General features: G+C 40.2%; 1 protein-coding gene across 3 annotated transcripts; it reads left to right on the top strand.

Moving 5' to 3' along the window:
• The first annotated feature begins 6,395 nt into the window (after positions 1-6,395).
• On the top strand, positions 6,396-13,052 carry atp1b4 (ATPase Na+/K+ transporting subunit beta 4). Of its 3 annotated transcripts, XM_056258539.1 has the most exons (9): positions 7,030-7,128; positions 7,651-7,932; positions 8,028-8,250; positions 9,754-9,882; positions 10,610-10,726; positions 11,049-11,248; positions 11,475-11,531; positions 11,658-11,750; positions 11,832-13,052. In XM_056258539.1, exons 3-9 carry the CDS (start codon positions 8,067-8,069, stop codon positions 11,991-11,993), a joined length of 942 nt encoding a protein of 313 aa, XP_056114514.1. In that variant the 5' UTR covers positions 7,030-7,128; positions 7,651-7,932; positions 8,028-8,066; the 3' UTR covers positions 11,994-13,052. The 3 variants fall into 3 exon arrangements, with proteins under 3 accessions (XP_056114513.1, XP_056114515.1, XP_056114514.1); XM_056258538.1 differs by lacking the exons at positions 7,030-7,128; positions 7,651-7,932 and adding an exon at positions 6,396-6,880; XM_056258540.1 differs by lacking the exon at positions 7,651-7,932 and having other exon boundaries at positions 7,026-7,128.
• The last annotated feature ends 967 nt before the right edge of the window (positions 13,053-14,019 follow it).

The following is a 14,019-nucleotide window of genomic DNA, read 5'->3' on the forward strand; positions in this document are numbered from 1 at the left end:
ACGATTCACCTAATAATTTCACAAAGTCTTTTAGAACGTAAATATTATTTGCACTCACAATAAACAATGCTACCATCAATGTACATATATCTTGGGAATATTTGAATAAAATGCTATTTACCAATAATGATACAAATATGTTGTATAGCCTATAGGCAATGCCTAGGCTATAGCCTATGTGGTGATAAAACTGTCAAAAATATATATTTCAGCCTTATCAGAAAATCCCATGGTTCACTTTCAAATGCTCTTATAGCTACTCATCGGCGTTTCCTAAACACTTCGATACCTCGAGATTCAGTCCATTAAAAACATAATTGCATTATACAATTAAAAGCATATTATAATGCAATTATAGCATAATTGCATTAAAAACATCAAACTCCAAAAGAATGACAAAATGTAACTTACATGAACAAGTTGCTGCTATAGTGGAAATCACTACATAATTCTACATATCTTCTTACAGGAGAATTCGTGAAAGAATAATTATTACCTGCCACATACACAAACAGGTAGACAAAGTACACAACTTCCATAGGCGAACGTTACTTGAGTGAAAGTACAGATACTGGTCAAATATTACTCCGTTACAAGTAAAAGTTTTAAAGACCAATTTTTACTTAAAGTCATAAGTACTTAAAGAAATTATTACAAATGCGCATAAGCCCCGTAAGGTCCGCCATGCTGGTTTGTTTACATCTAGCTACCACTATTCCTTGCGCACAGGTAGTTTGGCATGACTGGCCTGGAATGCTACAAAGTCATGAGTCGTGGTTTGAAGTCGTGATTTACGTGCTCAAAAACCTGCCTGGAACGCAGCATTCGACCATTAAATAGTTTTTCACCGTTGCTGTGTTCCGGATTTTTTGGGCGGGGCTAAAACGGGGGCTCGATGACGCACAGAAGCCCCTGGGCTCCTGGACACGCCCCTACTTGATGACGCACTGGAGCCACTGAGGCTGGACCCTGCCCTAACAATAGAGCACATTCGCATCAGTTTTCAATGAGAGATACTTAAGGTCCACAGACTTTAGAGGTTCGAAAGGGGCACCCTTCATGGCCTCCAGGACCAAGGAAAGGTCCCATATGGGAACCAAGGGGGGACGAGGAGGGTTCATCCTTCTAGCTCCCCTGAGGAAGCGGACTACAAGGTCGTTCCTACCCAGTGACTGGCCATGCGAATGTTTGACAAATGCAGCAATAGCCGCCACATATACCTTGAGCGTGGATGGGAATCTACCCTTATCCAAGAGCTCCTGTAGGAAGGAGAGAACCTCCGACACCCCACAATCTTGTGGATCCAGGTTGCGAGCTGAGCACCAACCTGAGAACACTGACCACTTGGAAGCATAAAGCCGTCTAGTAGAGGGCGCTCTAGCTTGAGTAATCGTGTTTAACACTCCGTCGGGGAGACTGACGGGTACCCGTTGATGGCCCACACATGCAGAGCCCAAAGCTCGGGTCGTGGGTGCCAAATCGTACCCCCGGCCTGTGAGAGTAGATCTCTCCTCAATGGGACAGGTCACGGAGCCAAGCTCTGAAGCTGCATCAGCTCCGGAAACCAAACTTGGTTCGGCCAGAACGGAGCTACTTGAAGCACAGAGGAACCGTTCTCCCTGATACGCTTGATTACCTGTGGTAACAGCGTGATTGGAGGGAAAGCATAGAGAGGGCGGCTGGGCCAGTGATGGGCCAGCGCGTCCTTGTTCTTTGTGAAGCATATTGGACACTGAGCATTGTCTTGAGACGCAAAGAGGTCGACCTCCGCTGTGCCAAAGGTGTCCCACAACAGTTGAACTGTCTGAGGGTGGAGGGACCATTCCCCTGGGGGAACGTTGTCCCTGGACAGCCTGTCTGGACCCACATTCAGATGGCCTGGCACATGCGCCGCTCTCAGCAAGAGTAGGTTGCGCTGTACCCATTCAAGGAGGCGTTCTGTCAGTGGGTTCCGTGATTTCAGACCGCCCTGGCGATTTATGTTGGAAACCACCGACATGTTCTCCGTGCGGACAAGGACATGGTGGCCCTTTAGAAGCGGAAGGAAGAACCGCAAGGCGTTCTCGACCGCCTTCATCTCTAGACAGTTTATGTGCAAGATCTTTTCTTGGCTTGACCAGAGGCCAAAAGTTGGTCTGCCCTCGTAGAGGGCACCCCAGCCTGAATTGGAGGCGTCTGTCGAAACCACTTTCAATTTTGAGATTACCCCCAGGTTTACACCTGTCTGATACAAGTCGACCACCTTCCAGGGCTCCAGAGCTGTGACACAGTTCTGAGTTACCTTGAGATGTAAACGACCGGATGCCCATGCTAGACGCAGGACCCGCGTCTTCAGCCAGAGCTGTAAAGGGCGCATGCGAAGCAGACCTAAATGAAGAAATTATTAAGTTGTGAATGGACTGTGTGTTTGGCATGTGTTTTTTTTAAAAATTGCATACTTCACCTCCAATTGTCATGGTAAGGACAACATTATTGTTTTTTAGTCTTGGAACCAATTTTATTGGACTCCTTGACCACAAAAATGTACACGTTGATACCAAATTTGTCATTATAGCTATAACAGAAGCAAATATATGGGCCTCTCAAGTATGGTCGGCGGCCATTTAAAAAAATGTGCGTATACAAGATACAAAATGTGATCTCACTTGTGACTTAGGATAAATTTATTTCTATGGCCCTATGGTACTTCCATACCAAAGGGGACCTTTGCATCATGACTTGAAGTCAAAAGTCACTTAACCTCACTATACTAAAACGACCATATTAAAGTCCCCATGAATTCAAAATTGACCATACTTACTTTGTTTGCCTAAATTGATCGTTTTGTGGTGAACAATTCATCCATGCAAGTCAATCCACACACAAAAAATGTTTGGCTTCATAATCTTTAATCAAAATCTGAAATTTCCCCTCCCCTCTGCATTGGAGGACCTTCCCTGATGACATAGGTTTGACGGTTTGGGTGTCTGCTTAACATCCGTAACCACGCCCCTCCAACTGACAGTAGACAGGCTTAATGAAAACACCTACTTTTCTAGATCCAATTAGGTGCTAGTTGGAAAAAAGCCACGCCCACTATTTTGCCTTATTAGGATTCCGTTTCTCTCGGAAATACGTCACAACACTGGAGAAAAGTCGTTTGCAACTTCCGGTTCACGGGGACTTTAAGAAGAGGTGGATTAATTTTGTGAAGAGCCACCTTGATGGAGAGCTGAGGATCACCACCAACACCCGCCTCTAGTGATCATTTTACACGGGATAGTTTTATAAACTTTTGTCAGAGACAATTGGGATTCACTGATAATCCGCTGTTACTGGTGAATGAAGCCGAACCGACTATCTCCCGCCTCGGCCTTCATCCTGCCGTCCCGAAAGCAGAATCACCTAATATCACCATCGGCAGCTTTCAGGCGAGTGGGCGTGGTTTCAGCGCAGCCAGCGGACACGCCCCCCTGATAGCTTTTTTGATTTACTTGGCGGCTTTTTTTATCATTCAAATTTGGCTGGGTGGCTAATAACAAATTTTTCTGTGGTGTGACAAACTCTTGCTAACTTAATTTTGACTTTACAGGGACTTTAAGTAAAAGTACAGAACTACTTTTACAGGCCTACGTAAGTAGGCTATCAAAAGTAAAAACTAAAAAGTAAATGTCAATGCATTGTTTTATTATTGTTGCATTGTTGTTTGTAGGCTACTTACAATACCTTATGCCTCTGAATCTATGCCTACCTAACCTCATATCAATATCAAATGTATTCAGAACACAGTTCCAGTAGTGGGATTGCACAAATGGATAAACGTTTCTTCAGACATTCTAAAGTTCTCCAACCACTGCGTGTTTGTAAAACCAGGAACAATCACATCCCACCACTCAGAAGTTCTGTTAAACGTCCAAACAGATGGTCTGTGGCGGCGACTTTGCGAAATATGATACATCTGAAATACACAGATTACACTTCTTAGTACACAATATTGCCAGCTAAATTCATTATATGCTTTGTGACGATATAGCGATTGAGACCCTAAACAAGATTAGCTTACCATAGTGCGCCGTCGGGCAAACCGAGTGATCGTCATCTGCGCTTCGTTGTAAGAGTTCCCAGACTCTTTTGTTTTTTTTTGCAGTATTTTGTTTTGCTGCCATCAGCCTCATTTTAAACACATTTCTCCGTCTTGCAGTTAAAAACATCCACATGCCGAGAATCAGGAACACCATCCCCTCGATAGGCTCCATTGTTCCTGTGTTGTGCGTTTGAAATGTGGCGCGTTTACGATGATGTCATGGCAGTAGAGGCGGCGCAAATAACGATCAGTCCCACCCACTTTGAAGGGGTACTAACTACTGCGGTGGAAAAGCAACCGAGCTAAAGCGAACCGAACCGTGCCGTACCGAGTCGAGTCGTACCAGGCAGTGGAAAAGCGAAGCGAGCCGAACCGTTCCGCGCCGAGTCGAACCGTACCGAGCCAAACCGAGCCGTACCATGCAGTGGAAAAGCGCCATAAGTGAACTTAATAACATCCACAGTGGTTTCGGACACCCAAATGGCTTTTCCCAAATAGTGCGTGACGGTGCCCTAATTATAGTTTTTTTGGCTTAGTATGAATATGTTAGCCTAACTGTAATCTATATGCTAGTGTGCTCCAAAAAAAAAGACAAAATTCGCATTTAGAAGACCAAACCCATGCAAAGTTGAAAATGAAAATCAGGTTGATGTCAGAATCCAACACTATTGACATTAATCTCCAACGTTGGACAGACGTATTGTGGTTGAAAATGAAAATCGGATTGGTTCTGACGTCAATCCGCTGGCTTTCATTTCCAACCAAAATGCAACCCCTGCAACCAAAATCTTCCCCTGGCTGATCTTACAACTTTCTACTCAAGGACCTTGAAAGAATTGTAGTGGAGTAAAAAGTACGATATTTGTCTTTCAAATATAGTGAAGTTAAAGTAAAAAGTGTCCATAAAAAATAATACTCAAGTAAAGTAACCTACAGATAGGCCTATACTCAAAAAGTATACAGTACTCAAATAAATGTAGGCTACTTTGTTACTGTCCACCTCTTCAAATAGGCCTACTTAGCGTGCAAAGAAAAGTAGGCTAACAGACTGGCTACATTAAAATACTTTAAGAACATTCAATAGGCCTATTTAGAATAATAATTTGGTGTTGCTATAATAGCCTATATCTTTCTTGACTATATTTTGAATGTCTCTTGAACATGAATCAATATCAAAGTAATGAAAGTGCGCCATCAACTGGTCTTGTGAACAAACACAAATAAGTTTAAAAATAAAAATGAATATATGAATAAATAAATGAATATATATAGGCCAGGCTAGACAATATTTAATTTTATTAACCCGAATTTGTTGCAGGTCTGCTGCATTTTTTGTTTATTTTACTGTTCACTCGTGCAGCTTGACAGCCAACATGCTTATTTAGAAGTAACTTACTCACCCATTCATGGTAGGCTATCTCACACACACTCACATTAATACATAGTCTATTGAGGTGATGCAGAGTTCAAAACGTGTGGAATTAAACACTGTGCCATATTTAAGTGATTTGCTAGCTTATTTAGCCTATAGTCTAATTGTTGCAATACCGCGAGTAACGTACATAGACCTATAGTTGTATTTAAGCAGCCTAAATGGAATTGAATGGAAGTGAATGCTTCGATCACCCTTAATTTTTTACACAAGCAAGCAGGCCTGCTTGTTTCTGTATAATAAAAAATAAAACGCGGCGACATTAATATAGCCAATTAATCTCTGTTCTTCCAGCTTAGTTTTGTCACAAAGTAAATGATTGCATTTGCTCGTTTCAGTCCTTGATGGCCTTTCTTTGAATGACCTGCTCTCCACCAAAGAAGCAGAAAGAACCAGACAAGACCGAATTTTCCATGACGCGAGTTCTTTTGAGGTTTAAAAAAATCAGCGGGTTTAGGGAGCGCAACGTGATCTGTGTACAAATATTAAGCTTGATGACAACTTTCTGAATTTATTACGCTTTTGACGCCAACATAGACCAAAGCGGACCAATATTTCACAATTTTGCGTTTGTCTCCTTAATGCGCGCGAATAGGCCTAGCTAATCTTTCTCCAGTTTAACAGCCCAGTGAGTCAATGGGGATTGTTTAGTGAAGTGTCCTGCATACTAAACCTCACTGTCCTAATGTAGACTAGTTGCTGATGCAGTACTTAGTGATTGACAACGGCAAATGCAGAACAGAACAGAAACTTATAAAGCTGTGGGTTTTTGCATAGAGCTTGTTTCAGTACGACAATGAGACTATGCGGTGTGCGTGTGCAGAATTCCACACAACACCAAACGAAGCTTCTGCCAACAAAACTCCACTTTGTATCCCACCCCCACTTTCCCTCTCCAGCTCAACTCCATTCACTATGATGCTCGACTCCTAGCAAGAAGCTCCTCCACACCCGACATCCGTTGTAAGGGGAAAACTCAATGAAATTCACGACCAGTTCTTGACCAGAATTAACGTTTGTTCAGCCAGCGTAAAGTGAACTTCAAGACATCACACCACTGCCTTCATCAAGACATTATTTTTGGGGGCACTTTGAGCATTAATGTTTTCCTTCCCCCCCTTTTCTTTCCTGAAGACATCGAAATATTCTCTTATCTTCACTTAAAAAGAAGAAGAAGAAGAAATAAGATTGAGCAATTATTTGACTTCCTTTGGACGGCTGCAGACTTAATTCGTGAACTGAAATCTCTCAGTAAATTGCTTGGACCGCTCGTATATGTGATTGGTTTAACAAGTACCTTTATTCTTCAGTGAGAGATCATGGAGCGCGACTCTACCGCGGGAGGGGCGGAGGACCTGCTCCTGGAAGACAAAGTTTCAAAACTGGCAAGTGACCATAACCACAATGCACCAGAGTAATGTGGTTACTTTTGATTAGGGATGAGGGCATTGCAATGACCATATCTTGCTGGATTTAGTGCTCTATAGCCTGCAGTATAAAGTAGGCTACTAAACATTATAGAACCTAGATAACGCGGTTTTGTAGGTCATTTTCTTTTGTATCATTTTTAAACTTAATTTTTGGTACAGAAGGAGTGTCACCAAAAGCGTTTCACCTGTTCATCACTATTTAGGTAAATTTACACTGGCAATTATTCATCATTAGTAGCCTATACTATTAATATTTGATATCTTGTAGTAGAGGCATTTGAAATACCTCTGGTACCTTAAAGGGATAGCTCACCATTTTTTTTATTTTATTCTGTCATCATTTACTCACCCTCAAGTTGTTACAAACCTGTATGAATTTCTTTCTTCTGCTGAACACAAAAGAAGATATTTCGAAGAATGTCGGGAACCAAACAGTTGATGGACCCCATTGACTTCCATAAAAAAAAAATACTATGGAAGTTGAGGTAAGTAAATGATGACAGAATTTTCATTTTTGGGTGAACTATCCCTTTAAGGAGCTGTTTACACCTGAACTGTTAAAAAAGGACTATTATTGATGTAATCTAATGTAGGCAGTTTGATTCAATTATATGAAATAACTTTATTTCATGATCGTTCACAATGCAGTGATATTGAATTTTTTCACAATGTAGAAATTAACATGAACCTGTATTAATAAATGCTGCTAATGTATTTTTCACCAGTTTTTAAAGTGTATTTTATGTGTGTCCTGATATTGAGAACGAGTGTGTAACATCTGGCTGAAGAGTGACCCTGCCGATCTTGTGCAGCTGTGAGAGGTTAGATCTCCCAACATGGGTCAGCGAGTGTGTGGGTCCTCTTCTGCCTCTCATAGATCAATGGGATTCTGAAACTTCTTTCATTCACACTGAATGAGATCCTACACTTGCTTTTAACTGTTTTGAAGATACATATTTGTCTCCTGGCCTTTTTTAAGAGCATCAGACAATATTATCCACATTAAAGTGAGTTTTTACATTTAATGCTTGTTGCAGGGAACTTTTCTGATTCAGAAACTTATTTGTGAATAATATTTTTCAACTTTCCATGTTATCTTTAGCGTGCAGGATCACTTCATAAACACGAACTAGCTGAGGCCATGGAAGTGGAACAGGAAGGACTGGTAGAACATCAGCCTCTGGAGCAGGATGACCTTAACTTTGAGAAATGGAAGCCCAAGCCAAAGCCCAAGAGGACGCTGCATGAGAAAATCGACGACCTAAAGACTTACCTGTGGAACGCCGAAACGAAGGAGTTTATGGGCCGCTCGGGGAAGAGCTGGAGTGAGTAATGAGACAAAATTATATTTGAATGTACACAATGAGATACCTGTTTTAATGGCAAAACAAAGGGTATTTGTCTGTGGGTGAGGGAGTGCATCTAAATTGTACTTGGACTGTAAACAAAGTCTTCAATTAGTGAAGTTCTGTCTGGCCGTAGAAGCAAAGGCAAGTGAGACCATTGCTTATTGTGTTTGCTCATTATTTTCCATGTTTAGTGGAGTTATTTGTAGTGTAGTTGTAATGAGTTGTGGGGATGAATTGTGCTTCTGCTTGCTCAGACAGAAAGTTTGTGTGCGTGTGTGTGTGTGTGTGTGCACGCTGTCACTGAGGGTGCATGTGTGTGTGCATGTCCAAGCTTACTGTTTACTTAGGTGCACAGAATAGCTTAGAGACATCTTGACAAAAACAGACTGCCTGGGGAATGGTCCTCAGTGGGAGAGCGAATGTCACAGTCCCTTTGCTGGCCCGGGATCACATTCCATTTACCCCTACCGTGCTTTCCTCTCCCTCTTTCCCAAAGCCCCCTTGACCTCCAGATCTCCTCCAATACGCTCTCAAATCTACGGCGCAATTTAACATGTAGTGTTTTTTGTGTGTGTCCGAGCTCAGAACTTTTTTGGCAGTGAGCATTTCCTGAAGAAGTCCCATGATGACAGAGCAGCCAATCGTTGCAGCTAAACGTCCGGTTGCTGAGCAACACAGCAAATTCCCATTGGGACGAGTACTTTAAACAGCAGTATGAAAGTGTCCTGGGGATAGCAGAAAAAAATGTCAATGCACCAATGCCCTCGTATTGAGTGTGGATGTAATGCAACATCTCCCACTTTAGATGGGCATGATATGATGGGGAATGTGCTTGAGGTGGATTAAATAAACAGCCGTAGTCTTCCTTAGAGCAGGGGAGGGGCTGCTGGAGTGCTGTGATGCGTGTCCCATGAAAGGAGAGTGCAGAGGCCTCACAATGCCAGAATGGGGTGATCGGGCTCCTTGGAGCTGGCTGTGGCTCTGTATGGCTGCAAAAGACCGTCACTATGATGGCAACCGGAGGTTCACTGTGTTCCTGAGTGAAAGGACAGCTGGGAGAATTTTCACTAGGCTCAAACAGAAAGGCCTTTGTGGCTGGGGGCTGCAGCTAGTCCCTGCAAAATTGTCTGCGCAGCAAAAGCCGCCCCGTTTGACGACCCGTCCCATTCGATCAGCTGTTAATGGAGTCTTAATTGAAAATGAAAGGACAATGGTTGCGCTTCGTTTTTTAACTCTCAAAGTTTTATTGACTTTAGTGTCTTGAACTCTTCCATAACAGAAAGGTTATGGAAAAATAAGTACTAACAAATGAAAAAGTTTAGCGTATTGGAATGGTCAGTTGATTAAAAGAAATTATTTTATGACAAAATGTGTTAACTTGATCTCACATTCTATTTATGCAATTCCTCAATATGTGAATCAGTTATTTTAATAAAGGGGTTTCCTCAATGAAATCTTGCTTTATTCATCTTTTTTCAGGCCTTATTCTGCTCTTCTACTCAGCATTATACATTTTCCTCGCGGCCATGTTTGCTGGTTGTATGTGCTGCCTGATGTGGTCGATTAGTCCATATGCTCCCACCTACAATGACAGGGTGATGCCACCAGGTTGGAAAAATCAGCATTTTACTTTTTGAACATTCAAAAAGTATGTACAGTACTGTGCAAAAGTCCTAGGCACGTTAATATTTTCACCCAAACAATGATTTTAAGCCAGTTATTTATATATTTTGCTGTAGTATATCAGTAGGAAATATCAGTTTACATTTTCAAACATTACTTTTGTCATTAATTGTAATAATCCAGTGAGATTTTTGTATGCACAAGGAGTCTGACAACCGCCGGGTATGATCCACACGAAGATCTGATCTCACCATCATGAGTCCGTCTGTGATTACATGAAGAAACATAAAAAAACTGAGACAGACTAAATCCAGAAGAACTGCAGAAAAGTCTCAAAAACGCTTGAAGTCAAAGCTACAGTACTGCGAAAGGTTTTCAGAGATCAGATCTCAGTGTGGATCATACCGGCTGTTGTCAGACAATTAATGGCAAAAGGAATGTTTGGAAATGTAAATAATGTATATATATAATTCTTTTTTATTTTATTTATTTTTAATAGAAATTATTTAATATGTATATCATTTAAATTTGGAGAATAGATGGATGGATGGATTATTTAAAATTGCACTTGTTTAGAAATTAACAATATTTTTTTTAATTTAAAATAAAAATCATTATTCATTATTTCAATCATTATTTTATTATTCTAAACTGTATTATTATATAAGTACATGAACAAAATTCTAATACAATCTTCTCTGTCTCCTGGCAGGTTTGACAATGTCACCTCATGTAGAACATGTTGCTCATGGGTTTGACATTGCTTTCAACGCCTCTGACCAAAAATCGTGGAAGAAGTATGCAAAAGCACTGGAAGCCCATTTGAAACGTAAGTCCTGCATGAGAGAACTAGTTGAACAACTAATTTAATAGGGAAGTTACGTTTTCTGTTCAGCGGGCACAGATTCAAATCGCTCCAGCACGCTGTTTAACAAGTCCTGCTGTCTATAGAAATACTGACAAGGAGGGAAACCCTTTTATTCACTCAGTGTAACTGTTCAGTGCTGCCAGGGCCCCACTTTTTGTGCTGGCCTGTAAGTTGTAGAGGCCAGGCTGGGCCTCAGCCATTGTTTGGTTAATTTATGTTCTCTCTCTCTCTATTTTTCTCTTCCATGTCTTTTATTATGGTTTCCCGCCATGGCCATATCCAGCCTATGATGATAAAGTGCAGGAGAGGCGGAACATTCCATGTGAAGGAAATACGTATTTCATGCAGGACGACTTAGAGGAGAGTGCCGAGCGCAAGGCATGTCAGTTTAAGAGGTCCATGCTGGGCGAATGCTCCGGCACGCATGACAAAGATTTCGGATACTCTAAGGGCAAACCCTGCATCATCGTCAAAATGAATCGGGTGAGATTATAATAGCGTGGAACATACTATACAAAAAATGATTTTGGTGGCAGAACAAAGCCCCCCCCAAAAAAACAGAATAAATAAAGCTCTGAAGCTCTAGTGCCATCTTGTGGTTAATATAAGCGATGACTAAATGAACACATCCTGAAGTTTATAATGTAAGTAGTCCAGTCTCAATAGCTAGTTAAGTGGTATGTAAAAACACTTGACTGTTTTCTGACAGATTCTCGGGTATCTGCCTGGTCAAGGCACTCCAGTAAACGTTACATGTGGAGTAAAGGTAATAATTAATGACTGGCATAATCCATTTATACTGTATAAGAAGTTATACAATAACTATTTAATACATTACATAACCATTACATACATACATTCCAATTTTGGTTGTTCTCCAATGATTTTCCAGAAAGGGTCAACTGAAGTCCTCGGAGATGTCGAGTTCTTTCCAAACAATGTCTTCAACTTGCGGTACTATCCCTATTATGGGAAACTGAGACATGTAAGTGATCCCATTTCACATCTCAGAATCCCTAAAAATTCAATAGCATTTCATAGTATTTTTCCCCATTTCTACAAACAGGTAAACTACTCTTCCCCATTGGTGGCTGTGCGCTTTTCTGGAGTCCAGTCCGAGACCCAACTACATGTTCAATGCAAACTAAACGGCAAGGGCATCATCAACGATTCAGCAACCGACCGTTTCCTGGGTAGCGTGTCTTTCACTTTACAAGTGGGGGCGTAGGATCGTAGAGAAATTGAAATGAAAATTCTCAGAGTATGTTATAATGAATGAAATAGCACACTGGGTGCTGTCTATACCCATTAGCCCTCTGATTATGCCTCCGGCAGCCACTGTGCTATTCGTGTCAGAGCTGTGTTACTTCACTACTTTTTCAAACTAGGGATTTCCCAGTAAGCAAAGACTGAGATTTATAGATCACATTCAGTAACGTAACATTCAGTACCCAGCCACTAGAGACTCACACCTGCCTTTGTTTCATTATTGGATAAAATAAAAATATGAAAAGATGTCCAAATACGTAGATCACCATTATAGCTACTGAGGCATAATCACTCCAACGAACAGTCTACAGTGAGACGTAGGCAAAACAAATCTCTAGATCTGTGTAGATTATAGAATTAACATGTATTAAAACTTATATTGTTATTTTGGTAATTCAGATGTGTATATAACACATTAAAACAACTTTTTATTTTTATTTTGATGTTTTTCTCCGTTAAGTCACCGTCTCTATTATATTCCCCCTCTGGACGAAAAAAAAAAAAAGGCAGAAAATGACTTACATTATCTTTTTACTTGCTCATTTAATTGAATAAAAATCAGATGTGATTAGAATTAATAACTGATTGTACATTTTTGGACTAAATTTTTATTTTTATTTTTTGGATACTAAATTTTGATTCCAGAGGCAAATGTATTTTACTGAAATCCCATTTCATAATTTTCAGAGCTTCATAATTAAATACAAGTTGATCTTTCTTTTGTCGAGCATGCAACCAACACTTCTTAAAAACGAAATAGATTATTTCACAATTCATCTGAGTGAAAATATCTGCTCAGTTACCTGTAAGAAGGATTTCAACAGTATTATTTATTAATTGTATTTGAATATATTGACATGGTAAAAGCAGTGTAATAGTGAGATGGAAATTGGTAATTGCACATCTTTGTTATTCAGTAAATACATTGAAATATCCACTGGCTGACAAAGATATTCCAGCTCATGTTTTTAAACGCACTCATGTTCTAGCATAAACAATAAAGATGGATGAGAATTAACCGGAATCAAACCTTTCTGCTCAGTTTTCCATTGTCTTTTAAAGTAACATCAGTTGTGATGTGTTTTGCAAATAATGTGTCTTATGATAAATTGCATGTGATGATCTTTTTTGTAGGATAAATGACAAAATGTTAAACCCATAAATCATACAAACAAAAACATCAGCACTACACACAATCATGTGCATCTGATAAGCAGTTTTTACTGTTATATGCAGGTCAAAGAGAGACACTTCTATTCCAGTAAGAGACATGGTACTGACATCAGTAACTTTTATAGCAACACTGCTGATCAAAGTCCATCAGGAGAAGCATATATAATCCATAATCTCTATGACTGTAAAAGTCATGTGAACCACGTAAAACTACAGTTGTTCAACATATCAGGTCTAACACTTTGAGAAATGTTGATTTCATTAAGTCAGAGCAAGAAAGGGAACAAACAGAGAGGAAGAAAATACTGTACAAAAACAAAAAGCTATTTTATTGAAATTTTTTCCACTCTGAAACTTGAACCAACATTCTTAACTTGAGAGATATAGGTCCAATAGAAAAAAGAAAAAAAATGCAACTAAAAGGCACATTATAGTACAATGATATTTTGTGTTTAATTGTGTTTGTTTTAACAGCTAAACCCTTCGGGCAGGAAAGGAATAAAAAAAAAAAAAAAGTATATCCATGAAATGGTCTGGACACATTCATATTTTCACTATGCTGAGCAGGAATTGGACTGAAGATGCACTGGAAACTGTAGCTTTGGTCTTAGAAACGGTGTACATTGTATGCGTGTGTCCAGAGAAATGACCAACTAAATTCACAAATCCATGTACTAACAGGCCTATTTTAACACTTCCAACATTCCCTGAGAGGGACCTAATGAATCAACAAAAGCATAAATCAACACAATCCTCTTTAAAAATGCTGGTACGTCACACACACAAAAAAGTGTCCCTTCATAATACAATGT

The sequence above is a fragment of the Rhinichthys klamathensis genome, unplaced genomic scaffold (genome assembly GCF_029890125.1).
Source record: "Rhinichthys klamathensis goyatoka isolate OS25496 unplaced genomic scaffold, OSU_Roscu_1.1 h1tg000153l_1, whole genome shotgun sequence".
In the NCBI taxonomy this organism is placed as follows: Eukaryota; Metazoa; Chordata; class Actinopteri; order Cypriniformes; family Leuciscidae; genus Rhinichthys; species Rhinichthys klamathensis.